The 26,097-nt window shown below is 45.2% G+C and overlaps 2 protein-coding genes across 2 annotated transcripts in view; one reads left to right on the top strand and one right to left on the bottom strand.

The window, feature by feature from the left end:
- NT5DC1 (5'-nucleotidase domain containing 1) overlaps positions 1-1,198 on the bottom strand; it is a 273,566-nt gene extending 272,368 nt beyond the window's left edge. The window contains exon 1 of the mRNA XM_044288786.1: positions 931-1,198. Within this exon, the coding sequence (XP_044144721.1) occupies positions 931-1,023 (93 nt within the window). The 5' untranslated portion in view covers positions 1,024-1,198. The remainder of the gene's footprint in view (positions 1-930) is intronic.
- Positions 1,199-25,305: 24,107 nt separating this feature from the next.
- Positions 25,306-26,097, top strand: part of FRK (fyn related Src family tyrosine kinase) — a 119,040-nt gene continuing 118,248 nt past the window's right edge. The window contains exon 1 of the mRNA XM_044290865.1: positions 25,306-26,024. Coding sequence (XP_044146800.1) covers positions 25,630-26,024 — 395 coding nt within the window. The 5' untranslated portion in view covers positions 25,306-25,629. The remainder of the gene's footprint in view (positions 26,025-26,097) is intronic.

Here is a 26,097-nt window from a genome sequence, read left to right as displayed (position 1 = left end):
ATAGTATTCAGGACTTTTTCTACACAAATTTTTTTTTTAATCCCATGACAGTCAAATGGATCTGTTAGGTTCTGTTCCTATCAGTTATGTGCTGAATTTGTCACTTCCGTTATCACTTCCGCTGATGTGAAAGAGCCCTAACCAGTCACATGTGAACACATACTTTTAAGTGTGGGTGAAAGGATCCTAAGGGTACATGCACACGAACAGGATTGCGTGCAGATTTTCCTCACAGATTTGTGTTTGGAAAATCTGCACTATAGGCCATGCACATTGTATTCTGTGAGAAATTTAAATTCTCATGTACACAGATTTTTTTTCTGTGCCGATTTTAAAATCCGCAGCATGTGAATTTATTTAATTTTTCCTGACTGGATTTTCTCCACTCTTTCCAATGGGGAGAGGAAAATCTGCATGTAAGTGTGCACCAACTCATGCGGATTGTTCGCATGTAAATCTTGAATGCGCTCATTTACCCTCACGGTCGCTTGCTTTGGAGTGTGGCGTTACAGAACAATGGCGTTTACGTAAACCCCTCACAGCATGCACACAACATGCCACCCTTGTGCCAGTAAGACTTGTTCTGTACAGTGACTGGGAGGTACCCGTACACCCACAGTGACACCAGTCTCCCCTCAACACAGCATTTGCAGGGCCTAGCGCAGGTAACAGCAGCACCTTGTGACGTCACAAAGCAGCGCGTCACAATCGCGCATGCTCACATGGACTGCCTTGCACGGATTTGGGCCTGTTCGCCTGGCAAACTGCCGATTAACCCCTTCCTCGCCGCCCGCGGGCAGGAGCGGGTGATAAGCGGTACCACAGTGCTAGGCGCTGAGTCATCCGCTGCTCTGGATTCCGCATGGCGGCTGGCGGGCTCCTGTCCTGAGGTGCTGTTTCTCAGGACACCGCCCTGTCTTATCCACTCACCTTGCTGGATTCCTGCAGCCGGTATCGGCATAGCGTGTGGTCCAGGTCAAAGCCTATGACATCGCAGTCAGAGAGGGAGAAGTGGTCGCCCATTTTTTATTATTATTATTATTTTTTGGCGGGGTGAGCGGTGCACTGTTCGCGCCCTGACTCGGGGCTGAGCTGCTCCCTATAAGCTCCGCCGCTCGTCAGCGTTTCCCGCTGCTCCACACACAATACCGGCAGCTGGCCTGTTACCTCACTACTCTGGGAGATCTTCACCCGCCATTTTGATGGCGTAAACAACCTTTAAACTGGGGGACGTTTTCATCTTGCAAGGCAGTGTTCACACAGTGGGGCAGGTTTACTAACATCGGCTTTTTATGCGGGTCTTAGGGGGAGATTGATCAAAACTGGCGTGAAGGAAAACTGGCTTAGTTGCCCACGGCAACAAATCAGATTACATGTTTCATTTTTCACAGCTCCTTTGGAAAACGAAAGATGCTATCTGATTGGTTGCTGTGGCCAACTAAGCCAGGTTCTTCTTTGCACCAATTGATGCTGTCTTTTATGTCTCATGTCCACAGTCTTTTATGTCTCATGTCCACAGGAGGAGGATTTTGTTTGCTACAAAAAACTGTGTACCTGCTGCAGGTTTGTATGCAGACCCTCTCTAGTTTTAGATCCACAAGCAGGCTCCAACTACGGCTTTGCGAGGGCCCCACGCGGAAAACTTTAAGAATGGACATGCACATTCTTGCCGCGGACTAAGTCCTCGGCCACGTGAACTGTGGCGCGGCCGTCTGTGGTCCGCATGTTGCAATATAGCATAGGACGTCCGGAGACAGAAGCCGGTACCTGTGTTTTGTGGATTCACGGTCTGTTGACCGCAAAATGCGGTTGTGTGAATACCTCCACACATGCAGATTTTAAACTGAAAATAAATAAGATTCATGTCCCCAAGACCAAAATTGGGGCGGACTTCAGGGGGTTAGATGGAAGCAATGACCATAGTGTTAGCAGGGAACAGGTAAACCTAGGTCACGCAGTGATTAGATATGCTGAGCATTAGGAGCTCCAGCAGTGTCCAACGCAGGGTCCTTCAGCTTCTGAAACAGTTTAGCTCCTGTGAAAGTGTGTGCTGTCATTTATTTATTATACTCACTTATATAGCGCTGACATATTCCGCAGCGCTTTACAGACATTAGCATCAAACTGTCCCCAATGGAGCTCACAATCTAAGGTCCCTATCGGTATGTCTTTGGAGTGTAGGAGGAAACCGGAGGAGACCCACGCAGACACGGGGAGAACATACAAACTCCATTGGTCATTAGTCCTTGGTCATAAGAGACGTGGCCACGTTAAAGGGGATGGCTGGTTTCCGATATTGATGAGCTATCCTCAGGATAGGTGATCAATATTAGATCGGCGAGGGTCCAGTACCTGCACCGATCAGCTGTTTGAAGAGCGCTGCGTTTTCTTTACTGTTTAGGCTACTTTCACACTTGCGTTCAGAGCGGATCCGTCTGAGACGGATCCGCTCATATAATGCAGACAGTGGCTCCGTTCAGAACGGATCCGTCTGCATTATATTGTTAAAAAATTTCTAAGTGTGAAAGTAGCCTCAGACGGATCCGTCCAGACTTTACATTGAAAGTCAATGGGGGACGGATCCGTTTGAAAATTGAGCCACAGTGTGTCATATTCAAATGGATCCGTCCCCATTGACTTACATTGTAAGTCTGGACGGATCCGCTTGCCTCCGCATGGCCAGGCGGACACCCGAACGCTGCAAGCAGCGTTCAGGTGTCCGCCAGCGGAGCGGAGGCTGAACGCTGCCAGACTGATGCATTCTGAGCGGATCCGCATCCACTCAGAATACATTAGTGCTGGACGGATGCGTTCGGGGCCGCTTGTGAGCCCCTTCAAACAGGGCTCACAAGCGGAGCCCCGAACGCTAGTGTGAAAGTAGCCTTACCTGCTCACTGTTGACGGTTGTGAGCAGGTGTAATGCCCCAGTTATTTGAATAGGAGCAGGGTGTAACTACAACTGCTCCTTACCATTCACGTGAATGGGCCGGAGGAACTGTAATTAGACTGCTCGCCACCGCCGTGCTGATAGTGAGCAGGTAAACCGCGCACAGATGACTCACAGCACCCTTACGGATAGGTCATCAGTATCCGAAACCGGGCAATCCATTTGAGGGCTCATGTACTCGTGTGCAGCCTGTGCCCGTATTGTGGTCCGCAATATACGGGCACCAGCCTTGTGCGCTCTATATCACAGAGTTTTGCGGAACGGAACGATTCTTGCGGATCACGGACCCTTTCAAGTGAATAGGTCTGCATCTGCAAACGGCAGGCACAAGGCCAGTGCCTATGCATTGTGGATCGCAATTTGCGATCCGCAGCGTGGGCCACAAACGTTCATGTGTATGAGCCCTAAGTGAATGAGAGAGTTCTGCAATTCCTTCCCACCGCTAGTCCTAAAATAGTGCAGTTTTGTAGAAAAGCCAAAAGACCCCTTCTGCTTTAGCAAGATGCGCAGCTTGTGCAAACACTTCAATCTGGAGACCCCACCAATGAGATATTAATTGGAAATCTAATTAATAAGCCATCAGTGTTAGAGTCAGTTATGGTTCCACAAAGTATGGGTTGGCCTCTGCTCATACCAAGTTTGATCAGTATATGCCAAAATAAATAAATGCAATTTTTAAAATAAAATAAAATCTCACAAAATACAATAACACATGCATGTCCCGTATGTTTGAGATATATTGTTCCTTCAGATCCACAGCTATGTCATGTAACTAGGGCTGAAACGATTCATCGATGTAAATCGAGGCAAAAAAATTTGGTTAAATCACATGACCACGTGTTTAAGTGAAGCCTCTTACCGCTCCGCAGCCTCCCGACTCTGCACCGTGCTGCATTGGCCAGGGCCTTGCATGCACACATCGTCAGCATGCTGGCTGACGCTGTGTGTGACGTCAGGTCCCTCCCAGTGCATGCTGGGAAGAAGACGCACACTGCCAGGAAAGGTAAGTATAAAGTTAGCGGGGGGGGTTTGAAGGGGGCACCAGTGATTTGAAGGGGCTGATGAAACTGGGGGACATGGATGGCAATGGCATGGAGGGGCTGATGGTGCTGGGGGAGGGGGGGGGTGGAACATGGATGGCATAGAAGGGCTGATGGCGCTGGGTGGGAGACATGGCATGAAGGGGCTGATCTGATGGCATGGAGGCACTGGGGGAGGGGGACACAATGGAGGTGCAGATGGCAGTGGGGCGCTGATCTGGGGGAATGGGAGACATGTCAAATGGATGGCAGAAGAACAGCCTGCTGGAGTATACCGTATTGGATATAGCTGAATACAACCAGCTATATGCTCTCATTGACTATAATGTGATCCAAGGCCATGTTCCGACATACATGCTAGGTATCGTCCAAAGTGTTTTAGTTTTTTTTTTTTTTTGGTCCAGACAAAACCCAGTTCGAATGCTGTAACACGGCGGGACCCCATTACAGTCAATCACTGCGGCAGCCGACAGTATCCAGCTATACCCGATATGGTACATTCTGGCTGTTCTTCTGACAGAATGTATATTACAGCTGTGAAAGGAGCCTTATGTGTGTGCAATTATTTGCTATAGCACTATAAGAAATAAAAATATTCTTTTTATAAAGCAATACATTATTTTAAGAAGGTTTTTCTTATTAGAGTATAAATCATAAAAATTATATTTGGAATACTCAATTGCTAAAATAATCGTTTGCTGCAGCCCTACATGTTACCAACACTTTGATCTCCAACTGACACAGGACAGGAAGTCAGTTACTTCTCTATTCATTCCTATGAGAGTGAGGCTCCCGAAGGAATACATGGGGAAACTGACTTCCTGTGTTATTTGGAGAGTCAGTGTCAGGGCTCATACAGTCATGTGCATGAGACCTCAGTCACATTACACAGCTGAGGATCAGAAGGGAGGTTGTAGCTCCCAAATACAGTCCCTCTTAAGAAAATTACCTTCACTACAGTTTACCTTTGTAAGAGGTCAGAGACTAACATTTTTTTATGGGAGTGCTACTTTAATTTTTACTGAATGCTGCAAGATAAAAAAGATTATCCTAAAAATATATGACTTGTCTCATAAAAAACAAGACCTCAGATTGCAACTTTGTTTTTGGGCCTTTTTACACAAGTTGTTAAAGGGGTTGTGCAGTGATTTATATTTATGACCTATCTTCAGGACAGGTCATCAGTACCTCTCCACAGAAGAGGACGCATAGCGTAAAGACCAGGAATGACTCGCATGGAAAGCCGCCTCCTAAACAGCTGATTGGTGGGGGTGTTGGGTTTTGGACCCCCACCGATCAGATATTGATGACCTATCCCGAAGATAGGTAATCTATATAAATCACTTCACAATCCTTTAAACTGGTCAAACAAGCCATTCATAAGAACACCTGTGCCTGATCACTGGTGCATCTCTAATTGTAGGTCGGCACCTGTAAATGCTAGAACCCGCTGCCAGGGCCGTATCGTGCACAGGCATTTTTAAGGCTATGTACACCTTCAGAAGCAATTTTTTTTATAATTACGTTTTACTCATTTTGGGCTAAAAATATTTTTTTCAGTTTGTCTTTATTAAAAATATTCTGCTGTTTTGTCACAAAGGGTTAACTGTCTAGCTGTGTGACTAAATTACTAAAAGGTCATAAACACTAAGCCACATTTGTATCAGTAAGATAAGAACTTAGTCATAGTCTTTAAACATGGCAGCAATGAGCTGATAAACAAGCTTAATTTGTTGGCTGATCAAGGCCTAAGAATCATTGTAAACGGGATGTAATATTGATGATGTGGAACTTGTCTGTTCCCCTACAGTTTGCATCGGGCAGTCCAGAAGCTATTTAAAGGGGTATTCCCATCATATACAATGGGGGCATATCGCTAGGATTTGCCCCCATTGTCTGATAGGTGCGGCGGGTCCTATCTCTGGGACCCGCACCTACAAGGAGAATGGAGTGGGGAGAGTGGTGGCTGGAGGACCTGCTCAGCTATTTTCGGTGGCCCCATTGAAATGGATGGAGGGCGGGTGCGCATGCGCAGTGCGCCCTCCATTCATTTCCCCACTCCGTTCTCAGATATGCCCCCTATCAGACAATGTGGGCATATCCTAGCGATATGCCCCCATTGTATGTGATGAGAAAACCCTTTTAAATGAATGCCAATTGACTTGTTATATCTGCGCTTGTTATGACAAGGTATTGGTCTGTGTAAAAATTCCCTTAAAGGGGTTGTCCGGGTTCAGAGCTGAACCTGGACATACCCTTATTTTTACCCAGGCAGCCCTCCTGAGGCTAGCATCGGAGCATCTCATGCTCCGATGCGCTCCCTTGCCCTGCGCTAAATCGCGCATGGCACGGGCTCTTTTGTTTATCATAACACACTGTCGGGCGTAAACTTCCACCCGGCAGTGTGTTTGGTGACGTCACCGGCTCTGATGGGTGGGCTTTAGCGCTGCCCTAGTTGTTTTACTGGCTAGGACAGCGCTAAATCCCGCTCATCAGTGCTGGTGATGTCATCGGGATTCCTGAGAGCCCCGGTACGTCACCGGATCTCCAATAGATGCCTTTGCCCTGCGCGATTTAACTCAAGTCAGGGGGGCTGCCTGGGTGAAAATGGAGGTATGTCATCTTTGAACCCGGACAACCCCTTTAAGGCCCATTCACACGGGTTTTACAGCATAATTTAGGTACAGACAGCTGTGCCGAAATTTCACCCAAAAACCACCAGCTGCCATGTCCTTTCTGCCTCCCATTCATTTCAAAGGGAAGCAGCGCTGAGGATTGCAGAGCCGTGGCTGCACTAAGGACATACAGGTCCTTCTAAAAAAATTAGCATATTGTGATAAAGTTCATTATTTTCTGTAATGTACTGATAAACATTAGACTTTCATATATTTTAGATTCATTACACACAACTGAAGTAGTTCAAGCCTTTTATTGTTTTAATATTGATGATTTTGGCATACAGCTCATGAAAACCCAAAATTCCTATCTAAAAAAATTAGCATATTTCATCCGACCAATAAAAGAAAAGTGTTTTTAATACAAAAAAAGTCAACCTTCAAATAATTATGTTCAGTTATGCACTCAATACTTGGTCGGGAATCCTTTTGCAGAAATGACTGCTTCAATGTGGCGTGGCATGGAGGCAATCAGCCTGTGGCACTGCTGAGGTGTTATGGAGGCCCAGGATGCTTCGATAGCGGCCTTAAGCTCATCCAGAGTGTTGGGTCTTGCGTCTCTCAACTTTCTCTTCCCAATATCCCAAGATTCTCTATGGGGTTCAGGTCAGGAGAGTTGGCAGGCCAATTGAGCACAGTAATACCATGGTCAGTAAACCATTTACCAGTGGTTTTGGCACTGTGAGCAGGTGCCAGGTCGTGCTGAAAAATGAAATCTTCATCTCCATAAAGCTTTTCAGCAGATGGAAGCATGAAGTGCTCCAAAATCTCCTGATAGCTAGCTGCACTGACCCTGCCCTTGATAAAACACAGTGGACCAACACCAGCAGCTGACATGGCACCCCAGACCATCACTGACTGTGGGTACTTGACACTGGACTTCAGGCATTTTGGCATTTCCCTCTCCCCAGTCTTCCTCCAGATTCTGGCACCTTGATTTCCGAATGACATGCAACAGTCCAGTGCTGCTTCTCTGTAGCCCAGGTCAGGCGCTTCTGCCGCTGTTTCTGGTTCAAAAGTGGCTTGACCTGGGGAATGCGGCACCTGTAGCCCATTTCCTGCACACGCCTGTACACGGTGGCTCTGGATGTTTCTACTCCAGACTCAGTCCACTGCTTCCGCAGGTCCCCCAAGGTTTGGAATCGGTCCTTCTCCACAATCTTCCTCAGGATCCGGTCACCTCTTCTCGTTGTGCAGCGTTTTCTGCCACACTTTTTCCTTCCCACAGACTTCCCACTGAGGTGCCTTGATACAGCACTCTGGGAACAGCCTATTCGTTCAGAAATTTCTTTCTGTGTCTTACCCTCCTGCTTGAGGGTGTCAATGATGGCCTTCTGGACAGCAGTCAGGTCGGCAGTCTTACCCATGATTGCGGTTTTGAGTAATGAACCAGGCTGGGAGTTTTTAAAAGCCTCAGGAATCTTTTGCAGGTGTTTAGAGTTAATTAGTTGATTCAGATGATTAGGTTTATAGCTCGTTTAGAGAACCTTTTCATGATATGCTAATTTTTTGAGATAGGAATTTTGGGTTTTCATGAGCTGTATGCCAAAATCATCAATATTAAAACAATAAAAGGCTTGAACTACTTCAGTTGTGTGTAATGAATCTAAAATATATGAAAGTCTAATGTTTATCAGTACATTACAGAAAATAATGAACTTTATCACAATATGCTAATTTTTTTAGAAGGACCTGTACATACCCCTTCTCGGCATAGTTGTGGCACTGCCTCCCATTGAGATGTATGAGAGGCAGAAAAACGAGGCTGTGGGCAGGTTGTCTGCACCAAGATTACGCTGTGTGACCTGCTACGTGAATGGCCCTTAGGCTACTTGCACATGTTGCAGATTACTGTGTGAAATACCACAGCAAAGTGGTATTACAATTAGACAAATTTTATGTTCACTTTGCTTTTGCCTTCTGTGCAGAATTTGGCTTCTGAAGCATGTCAATGCTTTGTGCAGATTTCACCTCCACTTTAATTGACAGGACCAGGCATTATGATTTTTTCACTTTGATTAAAGTACAGAGGGCGCAGCAGTTGTAGAGAGAGCAGAGCCTCTAGGTGTAACGATAACGCCCCCATTGCTCCTAGAGGCTCATTTGCATATATTAAAACTTATTTTTTTTCTCAGAAATGCAGGCACATATGAACATGGGACTAACACAGGTGCCTTCAGCTGCGAGGAACACATGTAACAGGTCAGCCAGTGTCATAGGTATAAATCTGCTGACAGATGCCTTTAACCCCTTAGGGACACCGCCTTTTTACACCTTAGGACCAGGCCATTTTTTGCAAATCTGACCAGTGTCACTTTAAGTGCTGATAACTTTAAAACGCTTTGACTTATCCAGGCCGTTCTGAGATTGTTTTTTCGTCACATATTGTACTTCATGACACTGGTAAAATGAAGTCAAAAAAATTATTTTTTTTGCACAAAATAATACCTAATTTACCAAAAAATCTCAAAAATTTGCAAATTTCAAAGTTTCAGTTTCTCTACTTCTGTAATACATAGTAATACCCCCAAAAATTGTGATGATTTGACATTCCCCATATGTCTACTTCATGTTTGTAGCATTTTGGGAATGATATTTTATTTTTTGGGGATGTTACAAGGCTTAGAAGTTTAGAAGCAAATTTTGAAAATTTTCAGAAATCTTCAAAATCCCACTTTTTATGGACCAGTTCAGGTTTGAAGTCATATTGTGAGGCTTAGATAATAGAAAACTCCCAAAAATGACCCCATCTAAGAAACTACACCCCTCAAGGTATTCAAAACTGATTTTACATACGTCGTTAACCCTTTAGGTGTTGCACAAGAGTTATTGGCAAATGGGGATGAAATTTGAGAATTTCATTTTTTTGTTTATTTTTCCATTTTCACCCATTTTTTCCACTAACAAAGCAAGGGTTAACAGCCAAACAAGACTGTATCTTTATTGCCCTGACTCTGCCGTTTACAGAAACACCCAATATGTGGCCGTAAACTACTGTACGGCCACACAGCGGGGCGTACAGTGAAAGGTGCGCCGTTTGGTTTTTGAAAGGCTGATTTTTATGGACTGGTTTATTTACACCATGTCCCATTTGAAGCCCCCTGATGCACCCCTAGAGTAGAAACTCCATAAAAGTGACCCCATCTAAGAAACTACACCCCTCAAGGTATTCAAAACTGATTTTACATACGTCGTTAACCCTTTAGGTGTTGCACAAGAGTTATTGGCAAATGGGGATGAAATTTGAAAATTTCATTTTTCCACTTCATCACCACGACGGCTACAAGGAGATTGACCCCTGACCTCTGTAGGGGCAGGAACAGAGAGAGGGTTTAAATCCCCCCCTCCCACCACCAACACCAGTGTTTCCTGTCCCTACAGAGGACAGGGGCAGAGAGAGTCTCCCTGCGGGGAGATGAAGATATAGCAGAACTTCCTGACACCTACCGGGTGTTCCCCCTGCCCTCCTGCGGTCTCCGTACTAACGCTGGGCAGGGGCGAAGGAGGGAGGCCTCGCTCCATTATTATATGTGAGCCTGCTCCCGGTCGCGATCTCCCGCCGGGCCTGTTTGGCTATCGCCGGGTGCGCGCCTAAGCGCTTCAGGATAACGGCCGTCGTCACTTCCGGGTGCCGAAAGGAAGTGACGTCATTCAGAGGCGTCTCCGAGTTCAAATTTTCGCGCGCAGCAGCGCCGATTGTCAGTGTACCGGAGCCAGTGTGCAGTCATGTCGGCTGAACCCCGCTCCCCTGGAGACCCTTCTGTGCCGCCTGTAGTAAGTCCCCTGTGGGGAAGCGCTTTTTTTCTTACCCTGTACTTGTCTTTACACTGTACCAGGTTACCTGTTCCTCCTCCTCCACATCTCTGGCTTGGGGCTATATCCTGCTGTTGGCATGTGTACTTACCATAGCTAATTAGGGTTGTTCTCCCCAGGTCACTAAGGAGGCTCAGAGAAAGATCAAAAAACAGTCCAAATGTGTGTCCTGCCTCAAACGGCTACCGGACGACTATCGTAAAAAACTCTGTAAGGACTGCATATCTAATGTGATTGCCGAGGAACAGCCTTCTTTCCTTAAAGATCTAAGGTCCATGATCCATGAGGAAGTCAAAACCTCCTTATCTCAGATACCTTTACCCAGGGATGAACCCCCTTCAAAAAGACATAGGGGCCCATCCCCTTCACTATCTGATCCAGAGATTATAGAGGAGGAGGCCTCGTCCTCCAGAACACGGGAGGACGAGGTGGTCTTCTCTGATCTTGAGACTCCAGAATCAGAACAAAGATTCTGCTTCTCCTTGGACGAGATGCCTGACCTATTAAGGGCAGTCCGGGCCACTATGGGGGTCGAAGAAACCCCTAAAGCACACTCAGTCCAGGATGAGATGTTTGGGAGGCTCAGGGTTAAAAAAACCCGGGTATTCCCAATCAATGAGAACATACGGGATATGGTGCTGGACGAGTGGTCCAACCCAGAAAAAAGGTTGGGGGTATCCAGGTCCTTTAGAAACCGGCTGTTGTTTGACACGGACGAAGTTAAAATCTTCAGCGAAACACCAAAAATTGATATTCAGGTGGCAAAGGTCAATAAAAAGACTGCCTTGCCCTTTGAAGACACCTCTCAACTGCGTGATCCCATGGACAGGAAAGCAGATAGCCTCTTAAAAAAATCTTGGGAAGCAGCGATGCTTGTCTTAAAAACAAACATCGCTGCTACCTCAGTGGCAAGATCCATGAAACTGTGGCTAGAGGAACTGGAATCTCGTATCACAGATAATACTCCTAGGGATGAGATCTTGAGATCCCTCCCCCTGTTAAAATCCGCCACAGCATTTATGGCTGACGCCTCAGCGGAATCGGTCAGATTCGCCGCAAAGGACGCGGGACTCTCCAATGCGGCCCGTCGCGCCCTATGGATGAAAAGCTGGTCGGGCGACAACACATCGAAGATGAAGCTTTGCTCCATCCCGTTCTCAGGGGAATACGTCTTTGGGCCCGTCCTAGACCGTATCCTGGAGAAAGCGGCGGACAAGAAAAAGGGATTCCCAGAAGAGAGACCCTACAAAAGGAAATATCCCTTTCGGGCCCCCACTAGCCAGAACAATCCCTTTAAGGGTAAAGGGAAGTCAGGACGCTGGAGTTACCCTAAAGGGGGCAGGGGTAGGATTACCCCCTCCTCCTCCCAGAGTAAACCCTCGGATAAACAATGACGTCAGAGTGGGGGGGAGATTGAAGAACTTCCTGACTCCTTGGGAGTTCATTACTCCGAACCCTTGGGTCCGGGACATCATAAGATCCGGGTACCGGATCGAACTCTCTTCATCTCCCCCAAACCGCTTCATTGTTACCAACCTACATTCCCCCAAAGTACGCGGAAAGATATTGGAAGGAATCCAAAGCCTTCTGGCAACGGACGTAATAATACAGGTCCCGCCAACACAGCAAAAACAAGGTTTCTACTCAAACCTGTTTTTGGTAGAGAAAAAAGAAGGCTCGTTCCGTACGATCATAAATCTGAAAGCCCTGAACAAATTTGTCATCTATCGGAAGTTCAGGATGGAATCCCTGAAATCCCTGATTCCATTGATAAAAAGGAATGCCCTGATGTGCTCAGTAGACCTCCAGGACGCATACTATCACGTCCCAATTCATCCAGAGTCACAAAGGTTCTTGAGGTTCGCCATTCAGGACCACAAGAGGGTAATCCGTCACTACCAGTTTACGGCCCTTCCCTTTGGGATATCATCTGCACCCAGAGTGTTTACAAAGCTGGTAGTGGAGATGATGGCCTTCTTGAGACACAAGGGACTGGTGGTCATACCGTACCTGGACGATTTCCTCCTAGTCGGCAACTCAGAGGAAGAACTCAGAACAGACCTGCAGTCCTTTCTGTCCCTTGTCCAGGATCTGGGTTGGTTGGTGAACTTGAAGAAATCAAACCTAGTGCCCTCCAGCACTATCCAGTTCCTGGGCGTTATCCTGGATTCTCAAACACAACGTACCTTCCTTCCGCCAGACAAGGTCAGAAACCTTCAATTAAAGGTCCGACGATTCCAGCACAGGAGGTCCTGTCCTATAAGAGAAGCTATGAGTCTCCTGGGTCTCCTCTCGTCCTGCATCACGTCCGTCCCCTGGAGCCAGTCCCACTTCAGATCCCTCCAGTCGTGGATCCTGAGAGCTTGGAACAGACAGCAGGCCTCCTTGGATCAGAAGGTCATGATCCCTCCGACAGTAAAAACCTCCCTAGATTGGTGGAAGAACACAAGCAATCTGTCCTTGGGGGTCGTTTGGGAGAAAATCCCCTACATTCAGGTGCTTACAGACGCAAGCGAGAAAGGATGGGGAGCGACAGTGGGAGACCGTTGGTTTCAGGGTTCCTGGACCCCAACTATCCGCTCTCAGTCCTCCAATTTCAGGGAACTAGAAGCGGTCTGGAAAGCCCTGAAAACCGCAGAGATACTTCTGAGGGGTCAACATGTAAAGATTCTCTCAGACAACACGACGACGGTGGCGTACCTATCTCACCAGGGAGGCACGAGATCGGAGAAACTGATGTCTATTACAAAGAAGATCTTCAACTGGGCAGAATCCCACGTGAATTCCATCTCCGCAATCCACTTAAAAGGGATACTGAACGTAGAAGCGGACTATCTCAGTCGCCAGTCGATAGACCAGACAGAGTGGTCCTTGAATCCAGAAGTGTTCCAGCTGCTGGCAGGAAGATGGGGCACTCCACAGGTGGATCTATTCGCATCCAAAAGAAACGCAAAGGTACCGACGTTCTGTTCATTAAACCCACGGGACAATCCCTGGGCGTTGGATGCGCTCACAATTCGTTGGGACTGGGATCTCAGTTATGCGTTCCCACCATTGCCTCTACTTCCCAGAGTAATCCAGAAACTCTACCTAGAAGATACGACACTAATCCTGATAGCTCCCTATTGGCCGAAGAGGAGCTGGTTTCCTGCTCTAAGGAATCTGTCAGTAGAGGACCCATGGCCTCTTCCTGCCAGGAGGGACCTGCTTCACCAAGGCCCAATACTACATCCAGACCCAAGCTTCCTCAAATTGTCAGCTTGGATCCTGAGGTCCAGAAGTTGAGGTCACAGGGGCTCTCGGACCAAGTGATAACTACCCTTAAAGCTAGTAGGAAGAAGGTTACCTTCTCAATTTATCTAAAAATTTGGAAGAGATTCTGTACATGGATGGGGAACCCAGCCCCAAACTTAGAGCCGCCCAATTTCTTGAAGATCTTGGACTTCCTCCAGCAGGGACTTGAACTAGGTCTCAGACCCTCTACCCTAAAGGTACAGGTCTCGGCACTAGCCTGCTTCTTTGATCGCGATATAGCCAGTCATCACTGGATCAGGAGATTCATGAAAGCTGCCTCCCGTCTACGTCCCTCTCTAAAATCTAGGATCCCCAACTGGGACCTTAACGTGGTACTCACCGGCCTAACTCTCGCTCCATTCGAACCCCTATCTGATTGTTCCATCAAACATCTATCATTTAAAACCGCTTTCTTGGTGGCCATCACGTCTGCAAGAAGGATAGGCGAGATCCAAGCATTATCGATACAGGAACCCTATCTCCGTATCACCGATGATAGGATTATTCTTAAATTGGATCCGGGGTTCCTGCCTAAAGTTGTATCGGATTTCCACCGAAACCAGGAGATAGTCCTACCCTCCTTTTGCAATAATCCCTCTAACGATAGGGAATCGGACTTCCACTCTCTAGACGTAAGACGCTCTGTCTTGCGGTATCTTGAAGTGTCAAAGGGTTTCCGTAGATCTAATAACCTGTTTGTCCTCTTCTCGGGGAAGAATAAGGGTCTGAAAGCCTCCAGATCCTCTCTAGCACGGTGGATAAAAGACTCCATTTCCATTTCTTACGGGTCCCAAGACCTGTCTTGCCCCTCAAATTTGAGAGCTCACTCTACCCGGGCCATGTCCTCCTCCCAGGCAGAACGGGCCGGAGCTTCCCTTGAAGACATTTGTAAAGCCGCTACGTGGTCTAACATCCACACCTTTACAAAACACTATAGGTTAGACCTATCCAGCTCAGACTTGTCTTTTGGACGGAAAGTCCTTCAGGCGGTCGTCCCCCCCTAAGCTATAATTTTTTATATCTCCTTGTAGCCGTCGTGGTGATGAAGTGGAAAGCCGGAATTAGACTTACCGGTAATTCAATTTCCACGAGATCACCACGACGGCACATATATTCCCTACCCTTCCTTAAGCCTTACCTGGGAGGTTATGAAGTAATACCCTCGGTTTAGTATGTTTTGTTCTCACCACTTTTTTTCTGTCTCTGTAATTTTGGACACACTGGTGTTGGTGGTGGGAGGGGGGGATTTAAACCCTCTCTCTGTTCCTGCCCCTACAGAGGTCAGGGGTCAATCTCCTTGTAGCCGTCGTGGTGATCTCGTGGAAATTGAATTACCGGTAAGTCTAATTCCGGCTTTTTGCCTTATTTTCCATTTTAACCCATTTTTTCCACTAACAAAGCAAGGGTTAACAGCCAAACAAGACTGTATCTTTATTGCCCTGACTCTGCCGTTTACATAAACACCCCATATGTGGCCGTAAACTACTGTACTGCCACACAGCGGGGCGTAGAGTGAAAGGTGCGCCGTTTGGTTTTTGGAAGTCAGATTTTGCTGGACTGGTTTTTTGACACCATGTCCCATTTGAAGCCCCCCTGATGCACCCCTAGAGTAGAAACTCCATAAAAGTGACCCCATCTAAGAAACTACACCCCTCAAGGTATTCAAAACTGATTTTACATACATTTTTAACCCTTTAGGTGTTGCACAAGATTTAATGGAAAATAGAGATACAATTTCCAAATTTCACTTTTTTGGCAGATTTTCCATTTTAATATTTTTTTTCCAGTTACAAAGAAAGGGTTAACAGCCAAACAAAACTCATTATTCATGGCCCTAATTCTGTAGTTTACAGAAACACCCCATATGTGGTCGTAAACCACTGTACGGGCACACGGCGGGGCGCAGAAGGAAAGGAATGCCATACGGTTTTTGGAAGGCAGATTTTGCTGGACTGGTTTTTTGACACCATGTCCCATTTGAAGCCCCCCTGATGCACCCCTAGAGTAGAAACTCAAAAAAAGTGACCCCATTTTAGAAACTACGGGATAGGGTGGCAGTTTTGTTGGTACTAGTTTAGGGTACATATGATTTTTGGTTGCTCTATATTACACTTTTTGTGCGGCAAGGTAACAAGAAATACCTTTTTGGCACAGTTTTTTTTTTTGTTATTTACAACATTTATCTGACGGTAGATCATGTGGTAATTTTATAGAGCAGGTTGTCACGGACGCGGCGATACCTAATATGTATACTTTTTTTTATTTATGTAAGTTTTACACAATGATTTCATTTTTGAAACAAAAAAAATGATGTTTTAGTGTTTTCATAGTCTAAGAGCCATAGTTTTTTCAGTTTTTGGGCGATTATCTTAAGTAGGGTCTCATTTTTTGCGGGATGAGATGACGGTTTGATTGTTACAATTTTGGCGTACGTGCGACTTTTTTGATCACTTTTATTACCTTTTTTTGGGAAGTAAGGTGGGCAAAATTTCTATTTTATCATAGTTTTTAATTTTTTATTTTTATGGCGTTCACCGTTCGGGTAAAGTAACATTACCGTTTTATAGATCAGGTCGTTACGGACGCGGCGATACCAAACATGTGTAGGGAATTTAATTTTTTTCATTTTTAATCAGTGATAAATGTGTTTTTTGATTTTTACTTTTTTTTCACTTTTTTTAACTTTTTTTTTTTACCCAGACCCACTTGGTTCTTGAAGATCCAGTCCAGTGGGTCTGATGTCTATATAATACAGTACTGTACTCTATATAGGGTACTGCACTGTATTTTACTTACACTGAACAGATCTATGCTTTCAGCACAGATCTGTTCAGCACCATGGACAGCAGGACGCCTGAGCAGGCGTCCTGTTGCCATGGGAACCTTCCCCGTCTGCCACAACTTCGCAGACGGGGAAGGGTAAGGACTGGGGTGTCGGGGGGCTGTCTGGGGGCTCTCTCCCTCTCCCATCGGGGGGCTGCAAAGGCACAGCAGCCCCCCGATCGGAGAGGGAGGGAGCTCCCTGCGCTGTTAACCTTTTCCATACAGCGGTCCGTACGGACCGCTGTATGGAAAGGGTTAAACGGCTGACATCGCATCAACGATGTCAGCCGTTTATACCAGGGTGCCAGCAATGTGCTGGCACCCTGGTATACCCACTCTACACCAACGATTTACGCAATGGGAGGCGGGCGGGGGATCGCGATCCCGCCTGCCGCACCGCCCGCCTCCCGCACCGCCCGCACCGCCCGCAGCCCTCCCCCTGCACCACCCGCCCACATAATATCATTCAGGGGTGCAGGGGGAGGAATAACATATATATTCTGGGCATTGTAAAGTTTCTGATCCCCGCGGTCAGGGACCGCAGGGATCAGAAACGGCAAAAAGCGCATCAAACCGCAGGTCTGAATTGACCTGCGGTTTGTTGCGATCGCCGACATGGGGGGGGTCACGGGACCCCCCCGCGCATTTAGCCTAGGTGCCTGCTCAATGATTTGTGCAGGCACCTTGTTCCGATCACTGCCAGCCGGGCGGCAGTGATCGAAACAACACATGACGTACCGGTACGTCATGTGTCCTTAAGTACCAGGGCATCATGACGTACCGGTACGTCATGTGTCCTGAAGAGGTTAACCCCTTAAGGACACGGCCATATTTCACCTTAAGGACCATGCCATTTTTTGCAAATCTGACCAGTGTCACTTTATGTGGTGATAACTTTAAAACGCTTTGACTTATCCAAGCCATTCTGAGATAGTTTTTTCGTCACATGTTGTACTTCATGACATGGTAAAATGGAGTAAAAAAAATCATTTTTTTTAATAAAAAAAATACCAAATTTACCAAAGATTTCAATTTCTCTACTTCTATAATACATAGTATTGCCTCCAAAAATAGTTATTACTTTACATTTCCCATATGTCTACTTCATGTTTGGATCATTTTGGGAATGATATTTTATTTTTTGGGGATGTTACAAGGCTTAGAAGTTTAGAAGCAAATATTGAAATTTTTCTGAAATTTTCAAAAACCCACTTTTTAAGGACCAGTTCAGGTCTGAAGTCACTTTGTGAGGCTTACATAATAGAAACCACCCAAAAATGACCCCATTCTAGAAACTACACCCTCAAGGTATTCAAAACTGATTTTTACAAACGTTGTTAACCCTTTAGGTGTTCCACAAGAAATAATGGAAAATAGAGATACAATTTCAAAATTTAACTTTTTGGGCAGATTTTCCATTTTAATATTTTTTTTCCAGTTACAAAGCAAGGGTTAACAGCCAAACAAAACTCAATATTTATGGCTCTGATTCTGTAGTTTACAGAAACACCCCATATGTGGTCGTAAACTGTTGTACGGGCACACGGCAGGGCGCAGAAGGAAAGCAATGCCATACGGTTTTTGGAAGGCAGATTTTGCTGGACTGGTTTTTTGACACCGTGTCCCATTTGAAGCCCCCCTGATGCACCCCTAGAGTAGAAACTCCAAAAAAGTTACCCCATTTTAGAAACTACGGGATAGGGTGGCAGTTTTGTTGGTACTAGTTTAAGGTACATATGATTTTTGGTTGCTCTATATTACACTTTTTGTGAGGCAAGGTAACAAGAAATTGCTATTTTGGCACCTTATTTTTGTTATTTACAACATTCATCCGACAGGTTATATCATGTGGTATTTTTATAGAGCAGGTTGTCATGGATGTGAATAAAAATTGGCTTTTTTTACAACTTTTTTTTTTACGATATTCACCTGAGGGGTTAGGTCATGTGATATTTTTATAGAGCATGTTATTACGTAAGCGGCGATACCTAGTATACTTTTTTTTTATTTATGTAAGTTTTACACAATGATTTCATTTTTTAAACAAAAAAAAATCATGTTTTAGTGTTTCCATAGTCTGAGAGCCATAGTTTTTTCCGTTTTTGGGCGATTATCTTCAGTAGGGTATGATTTTTGCTGGATGAGATGACTGTTTGATTGGCACTATTTTGGGGTGCATATGACTTTTTGATTGCTTGCTATTACACTTTTTGTGATGTAAGGTGACCAAAAATGGCTTTTTTTTACTCCGTTTTTTTTTTTTTTTTTTTTTTACAGTGTTCACCTGAGGGGTTAGGTCATGTGATATTTTTATAGAGCATGTTATTACGTAAGTGGCGATACCTAGTATACTTTTTTTTTTATTTATGTAAGTTTTACACAATGATTTCATTTTTTAAACAAAAAAAAATCATGTTTTAGTGTTTCCATAGTCTGAGAGCATAGTTTTTTTCCGTTTTTGGGCGATTATCTTCAGTAGGGTATGATTTTTGCTGGATGAGATGACTGTTTGATTGGCACTATTTTGGGGTGCATATGACTTTTTGATTGCTTGCTATTACACTTTTTGTGATGTAAGGTGACCAAAAATGGCTTTTTTTACTCCGTTTTATTTTTTTTATTTTTTTACAGTGTTCACCTGAGGGGTTAGGTCATGTGATATTTTTATTGAGCATGTTATTACTGGACGCGGCGATACCTAATATGTATACTTTTTTAATTTACTTAAGTTTTACACAATAACAGCTTTTTTTAAAACAAAAAAAATGATGTTTTAGTGTCTCCATATTCTGAGCCATAGTTTTTTTTATTTTTTGGGCGATTGTCTTAGGTAGGGGCTAATTTTTTGCAGGATGAGGTGATGGTTAGATTGGTACTATTTTGGTGGGCATACGCCTTTTTGATCGCTTACTGTTGTACTTTTTGTGAAGTAAGGTGGCAAAAAAATAGTTTATTTAGCACAGTTTTTATTTTTTACGGTGTTCATCTGAGGGGTTAGGTCATGTGATCTGTTTATAGAGCTGGTCGATACGGACGCGGCGATACCTAATATGTCAACATTATTTATTTTTTCCCTATTTTTTACCAATTTGTTTTCAACTTTATTCGGGGGGAAATTACGTATTTTTATTTATTTTTTTACTTGAAACTTTGAATTTTGTGGGGAAAACTTTATTTTTTCAACTTTTTTTCACTTTATTTTTTTCCCACTTTGGGACTTAAACGTTTGGGGTCTGATTCCCTTTACAATGCATTCCAAAACGTCTGTATTGGAATGCATTGGCTATATGAGTAATACAGTGTATATTACTATTTCTATGTTTCTATAGAATAGTAGATGCATGGAATAGCCTTCCTGCAGAAGTGGTAGCTGCAAATACAGTGGAGGAGTTTAAGCATGCAGGGGATAGACATAAGGCCATCCTTCATATAAGATAGGGCCAGGGGCTATTCATAGTATTTAGTATATTGGGCAGACTAGATGGGCCAAATGGTTCTTATCTGCCGACACATTCTATTACTCATACAGCTTCCGGCCAGTGAGATCCAGGGGGCTGGATCTCACAGGCTCGTCACAGGAAAAGGCATCGCGCTGCCTTCCATGCCATCGGGTCTCCCCTACAGCCGCACGGGGACCTGATGGCACCGCCGCCGCAACCTACAGTAAAAGTCGCAAACCGCAGGTCACCAACCCCCCTCCCCCCCGCACATTGACCTAAGGTGCCTGCTCAATGATTTACTCCCTTAAGTACCAGGACATCAGGATGCACCTGTACACCCTATGTCCGGAACAGGTTAAAGGGAACCTGTAATCAATTTGATGCTGACCTCACTGAGGGCAGCATAATATAGTGACAGAAATGCTGATGTCAGCGATGTGTCACTCATGACCTAAAAGTCAGTGGTTGCTGAGAACCAGCATCGTAACCATTGCAGCACAGGCCTGGAGAAGAGTCAGGTCTACCTGAGAAGAGTCCTGGTTATTCATAATCTCCTGCACTATCACCCATCTGCTGATGATTGGCAGTTCTCTCCTAGAGAGACAGGGAGAAAACTAGGTAGAAGACTGTCAGCCATTAGCAGGTGGGCAAGAATTTATGAATAACCATGACTCAGGTGGCCACGACTCTTCTCCAGGCCCAGTCTGCAGTGATTGTGATGTTGGTTGTCGGCAACCACTTACTTTTAACTTATAAATGACAGACGGCTGAAATCAACTCACCTGTCTCTGCTTTATGCTGCTGTTAATATGGGCAGCATAAAGAAGTTGATGACAGGTTCCCTTTAAGGCCTCTTGCACACGACCGTATGCCCTCTGAGACATACAGCACATTGATCGTGCACACGGGAGTACACAGCATCATAGATTACAATGATGCTGTGCATGTCCGGCCGCCCACGGGGCTATTGTCTCATAGGATCATATGAGTGCGGGTCAATAGCCCCGCGGGCGGCTGGACATGCACAGCATCATTGTAACCTATGATGCTGTGTACTCCCGTGTGCACGATCAATGCCGCTCCTGGACATATGGCCGCTCGCGGACCGTATGTCTCTGAGGGCATATGGTCATGTGCAAGAGGCCTAAGGATAAGGCAAATTTATTAAGCAACCTGTGACATTTGATAAATGTGGCATAAAGTACGCCCCTCAGTGTTTACATTTTGGAGAGCCAGGCGTCATGTAAAAATACAGCAGCAGATACAGAACTTAAACTGTAGGTGGAGCCCTGGAGCTGTACATTTCAGCCTCTGTTTTGAGCCATGTAAGCTGAAAGAACCTGATATATAAAATACTGTTATATAAATCTTTCCAATGTCATTAATAAACAAATGGAGATTGGGCAACGTAAGAGACATGCCTTGCGAGTCCGGATTAGGGGAGCAGTGTTCGGTCTGGGAAATGTGGGCATCACACGGTGCATGTTTCCCGGACCGAACACGCTCTTTTGAAACTGGACTAATGGAGTTTACTTTGTATACAGTATTTTTCATGGAGCTATGACAGGGGTGCACAACCTGCAGCCTGGGGGCCACTGCTGACAGACATGTATGGCTATGTCTTGTGGCTGCTCACATGTATCTTTCATGTACTAGAAGTGTAACTAGACATTTATAATATATACTGTATGTTCAATATGCCATAATAGTATTTCAGTTGATACTACCCCTTTAAGTTATATTTTCGGCCCTTGGAATTGCTTCAGGATGACAGTGTGGTCCCCAACCAGAAAAGGACCACAGCTTTATATGGCTATGAATACAGTGTTTTAGGGTCCATTCACACGTCCGTGTGTGTTTTGCGGATTCACGGATCCGCAAAACACGGACACGGCAATGTGCGTTCCACATTTTGGAGACCGCACATCGCTTGCACTTAATCGAAAATGCCTATTCTTGTCCGCAATTGCGGATAAAAATAGGACATGTTCTATTTTTTTTTTCGGAAACGGAATTGCGGACCCGCAATTCCAGATCCAGGCAGCACATCGTGCGGCCCCATAGACATGAATGGGTCTGCAATTCCGTTCCGCAGAATGCGGAACAGAATAGCGGACGTGTGAATGGAGCCTTACAGTGCTGTGACTGTGTGCCTTAAAGGGAACATGTCATCCACTTTTTTGCTGACCTTACTGAGGGCAGTATAAAGTAGTGACAGAAATGCTGATTTCAGCGGTGTGTCACTCATCAGCTAAAATGTTGCCCCTCATTGCTTATAGGCCATATAACATTTGTCAAATGTATGTTCTATATGTTCGTTTCACATGATGGCCGCCATAGTTTACCAGTACCGAAGTTGGTTAGTGTGCTGTGAAGTATTTGCTGTGGATTTGTTATGGATTATTAGTTTTGATTCTGCACAGAAAACAGATTACACAGTAAGGCCCCTTTTACACGAGCGAGTTTTCCGCACAGGTGCAGTGCGAACCCATTCATTTAAATGGGTCTGTGTACATAAGCGTTGGTTTTCACACATCACTTGTGCGTTGCGTGAAAATCGCAGCATGTTCTGGTGCGATTTTCACACAACGCACAAGTGATGTGCGGATGCGGTGCGATTTTCACGCATGGTTGCTAAGAGATGTTGTTTGTAAACCTTCCGTTTTTTATCACGCGCAGGAAAAATGCATCAAAACGCATTGCACCCGCTCAGAAAAAAACGGAACCACTGAATGCAATCGCAGATAAAACTGACTGAACTTGCTTGCGAAATGGTGCGAGTTTCACTGAACGCATCCGGACCTAATCCGTCACGCTCGTGTGAAAAGGGGCCTAATGCAAGTGAATAGAGTTTTACAAAATGCAAAGGGTACAATTCATGGCAAGTCTGCAAGAAGATGGACCGGAAACTCCCCAGGTAAACATAAATTCTGTTACTACTGAACATAGCTTGAGGCCGACCATATGCTCTTTTACCCCTCCCTACACATACCCATTCGGCCAAGCATGCATGTGTTCTGAACAGAGAGAGAAGAAGAGAGCTCTGCTAGATATCTCAGGCAGGCGGTTATCTTCCAGAGAACAAAATGATCTGATCTAGAAATCCAGTAGCCTGATCCTTCTATCTCCTGATATCTGCAGTCAGTGGAGTCGGACATCTCCCATACACATTAACTGATTGGCCTGTCCCACTGGAATCGGCAAGTATGGACAGTATCTTATGGGTATGACCAGCTTTACAGTATGATCATGGTGAATTTCACGCTTATCAGTGATAATTACATATTTGAATTAGTCAATTTAGTCATTAGTAGTTTTCTGAGATTTTAATATTGATGACCTGTTATCTAGATAGGTCATCATTATCTGATCGGTGGGGGTCTGACCCCCGGGACCCCCACGATCAGCTGTTTGGGAAGGCATCAGCACTCCTGTGAGCACCGCAGCCATCTTCGTACTCACCAAGAACAGCGCTGTACACGTATAGTGGCTGTACTTGGTATCGCAGCTCAGCCCCATTCACCTCCTACCTAGACCATGTGACTAGACGGGGACTTGAATTTGTCCTGGCCGCGGTTATCTTCTCCCTGGCTGCGAGCGCATCCAATCAGAGCGTCCTGCTCTTAGCCAGGGAGAAGGAGCTCAAGTTCTCGCGGGAGAAGGAGCTGCGATTCTCGCGAAATTCAAGTCCCCGCCTAGTTTAACCGAATCTCCTCATTAGCATATGAGGCGCCAAAACAAACGGGGACCACAGTGGACGAAAGGGGGGGGGGGGGTCCTTTGAAAAAAAAGGGGAAAGACATCACTGGGGGTCGCACTGTAAGGTAATATAACTATTTCAATACATGTATCCTGATTCTCTTTAAGGCCTCTTTCACGCTACCGTTTTTTTTTTTTCTGTTTTGCGGGCCGTTTTTTGCGTTCCGTATACGGAACCATTCATTTCAATGGGTCCGCAAAAAAAACGGAATGTACTCTGTATGCATTCCGTTTCTGTGTTTCCGTATCTCCGTTCCGTGCAAAGATAGAACATGTCCTATATTTGGCCGCAAATCACGTTCCGTGGCTCCATTAAAGTCAACGGGTCCACAAAAATAACTGAATGCATACGGAAATGCATCCGTATGTCTTCTGTATCCGTTCCGTTTTTTGCGGAACCATCTATTGAAAATGTTATGCCCAGCCCAATTTGTTCTTCGTAATTACTGTATACTGTATATGCCATACGGAAAAACTGAACCGAAATGGGAACACAATGGAATCAAAAAACGGAACAACGGATCCGTGAAAAACGGACAGCAAAACACTGAAATAGTTTTCCTTTGCACCAGTTTTGATAAATCTCCCCCATTGTCCAGATTAAAAAAATGACAAACTTTTCTTAGGCTACTTTCACACTAGCGAATCCGTCATGGTTCAGCAAAAACGCTTCCGTTACTGATAATACAACCGTCTGCATCCGTTATGAACGGATCCGGTTGTATTATCTTTAACATAGCAATGATGGACCCGTCATGAACTCCATTGAAAGTCAATGGGGGACGGATCAGTTTTCTATTGTGTCAGAGAAAACAGATCCGTCCCCATTGACCAGCATTGTGGGTCATGGCGGATCGTTCTTGCTCCGCATCTCAGGATGGAAGGCATGCTGCGGTTTGTTCTCTGGAATGAGAACAGAATGGAATGCATTTTGGAACATTCCGTTCAGTTCAGTTACATTTTGTCCCCATTGACAATGAATGGGGACAAAACTGAAGCGTTTTTTTTTCTGGTATTGAGCCCATATGACGGATCTCAATACTGGAAAACATTAACACTAGTGTGAAAGTAGCCTTAGTCTCTGACCTTGTAAGATAATAAATTATGACTAGAGGAAAACTTTGAGGACAGGGTTTTGATGAATTTGTCATGAGGCCAAGAGCAGGAACATTGTTTTATCTATCACATAACACACCGATGATAAAAAGCCTTGCTGAATCACAGCTCTGTGCGCACAGGCTGTAGTCGTGCGGCAGCATATTGTCATCACATGCCGGGGACAGGACCTCTCTCTCAGATTTCCCACAGTCAACCCTCCTTTGTGACAGGCTAAGGAACAGGGAAAACTGCTGCTCATTTGCATGAACTGTGCGGCAAGGCATCTGAATTGTCTTACGGGAATTACTGGAAAAGTTTACGCAATCAAATCCTTTCTGTCTGATTCTACAGGTAGCAGAAAGGTTAGATTTCTGGTTCTACTCTTCCTACAAGAACCAGAGAATCGACTTTGCCCAGTGGGCGGCCCTTGCAAAAAGCTACAAACATACCTTAACCAGGAAGTAAAGTGGAGTGATATTCCACCTGCATACCGTCCTCTGCAAGGTGTGCTCTTCATTCATGGAGCCTCAGTAATCCTCTAGCTGTGGAGATTCGCAATTATCTGCCTTTCCCAGAAACGCCGGTGCTGGCAAAAATCGGACTCGTATAGAAGATTGAATTTTTTTCAAAAAGATGACCTTTTACTCCTAGTTCACATTCATCAATATGACGTGGAGGACAAACCTGTACAGAAACTCTACCTGAGAGAACGAGGAATTAGCATTATTTCAGCCGTGAATATGGGAAACTTCTGCAGGAAGCATTGCAGCTGTTGCCCACAGACCTGTATACGCTCTGATAATACATCTGAAAGTTACAAAGTACGTGACACTGTTATTGTGAATAATCATGCGGAGAATGCTGGTTCACGTCCCGTGCTTTACCACGAGACACCCCAAAAGATTACTGTTCCTGTACATTCACGGAAAGACTCCAGCATAGCCTATGTGGCGTTATTTGATTACGAGGCCCGCACAAGTGACGAACTAAGTTTCCATGCCGGGGACCTACTGCTTATCTTAAATTTTACTCATGACAGTTGGTGGAAAGCTAGAGCCTTGATACCTCGAGGGAAGACAGAAGGATTTGTCCCAGCAAATTATGTGGCTCCAGTCCACAGCATTGAGTCTAAACCGTAAGTCTCATGCTTTCGTTATATGCTTAGTTATAGGGTTTTAAGTCAGGGTGGAAGAGTGATGTGCAGGGGC

This window comes from Bufo gargarizans, chromosome 4 (genome assembly GCF_014858855.1).
Source record: "Bufo gargarizans isolate SCDJY-AF-19 chromosome 4, ASM1485885v1, whole genome shotgun sequence".
Taxonomy (NCBI): Eukaryota; Metazoa; Chordata; class Amphibia; order Anura; family Bufonidae; genus Bufo; species Bufo gargarizans.
This window is presented reverse-complemented; position numbering and strand designations above follow the sequence as displayed.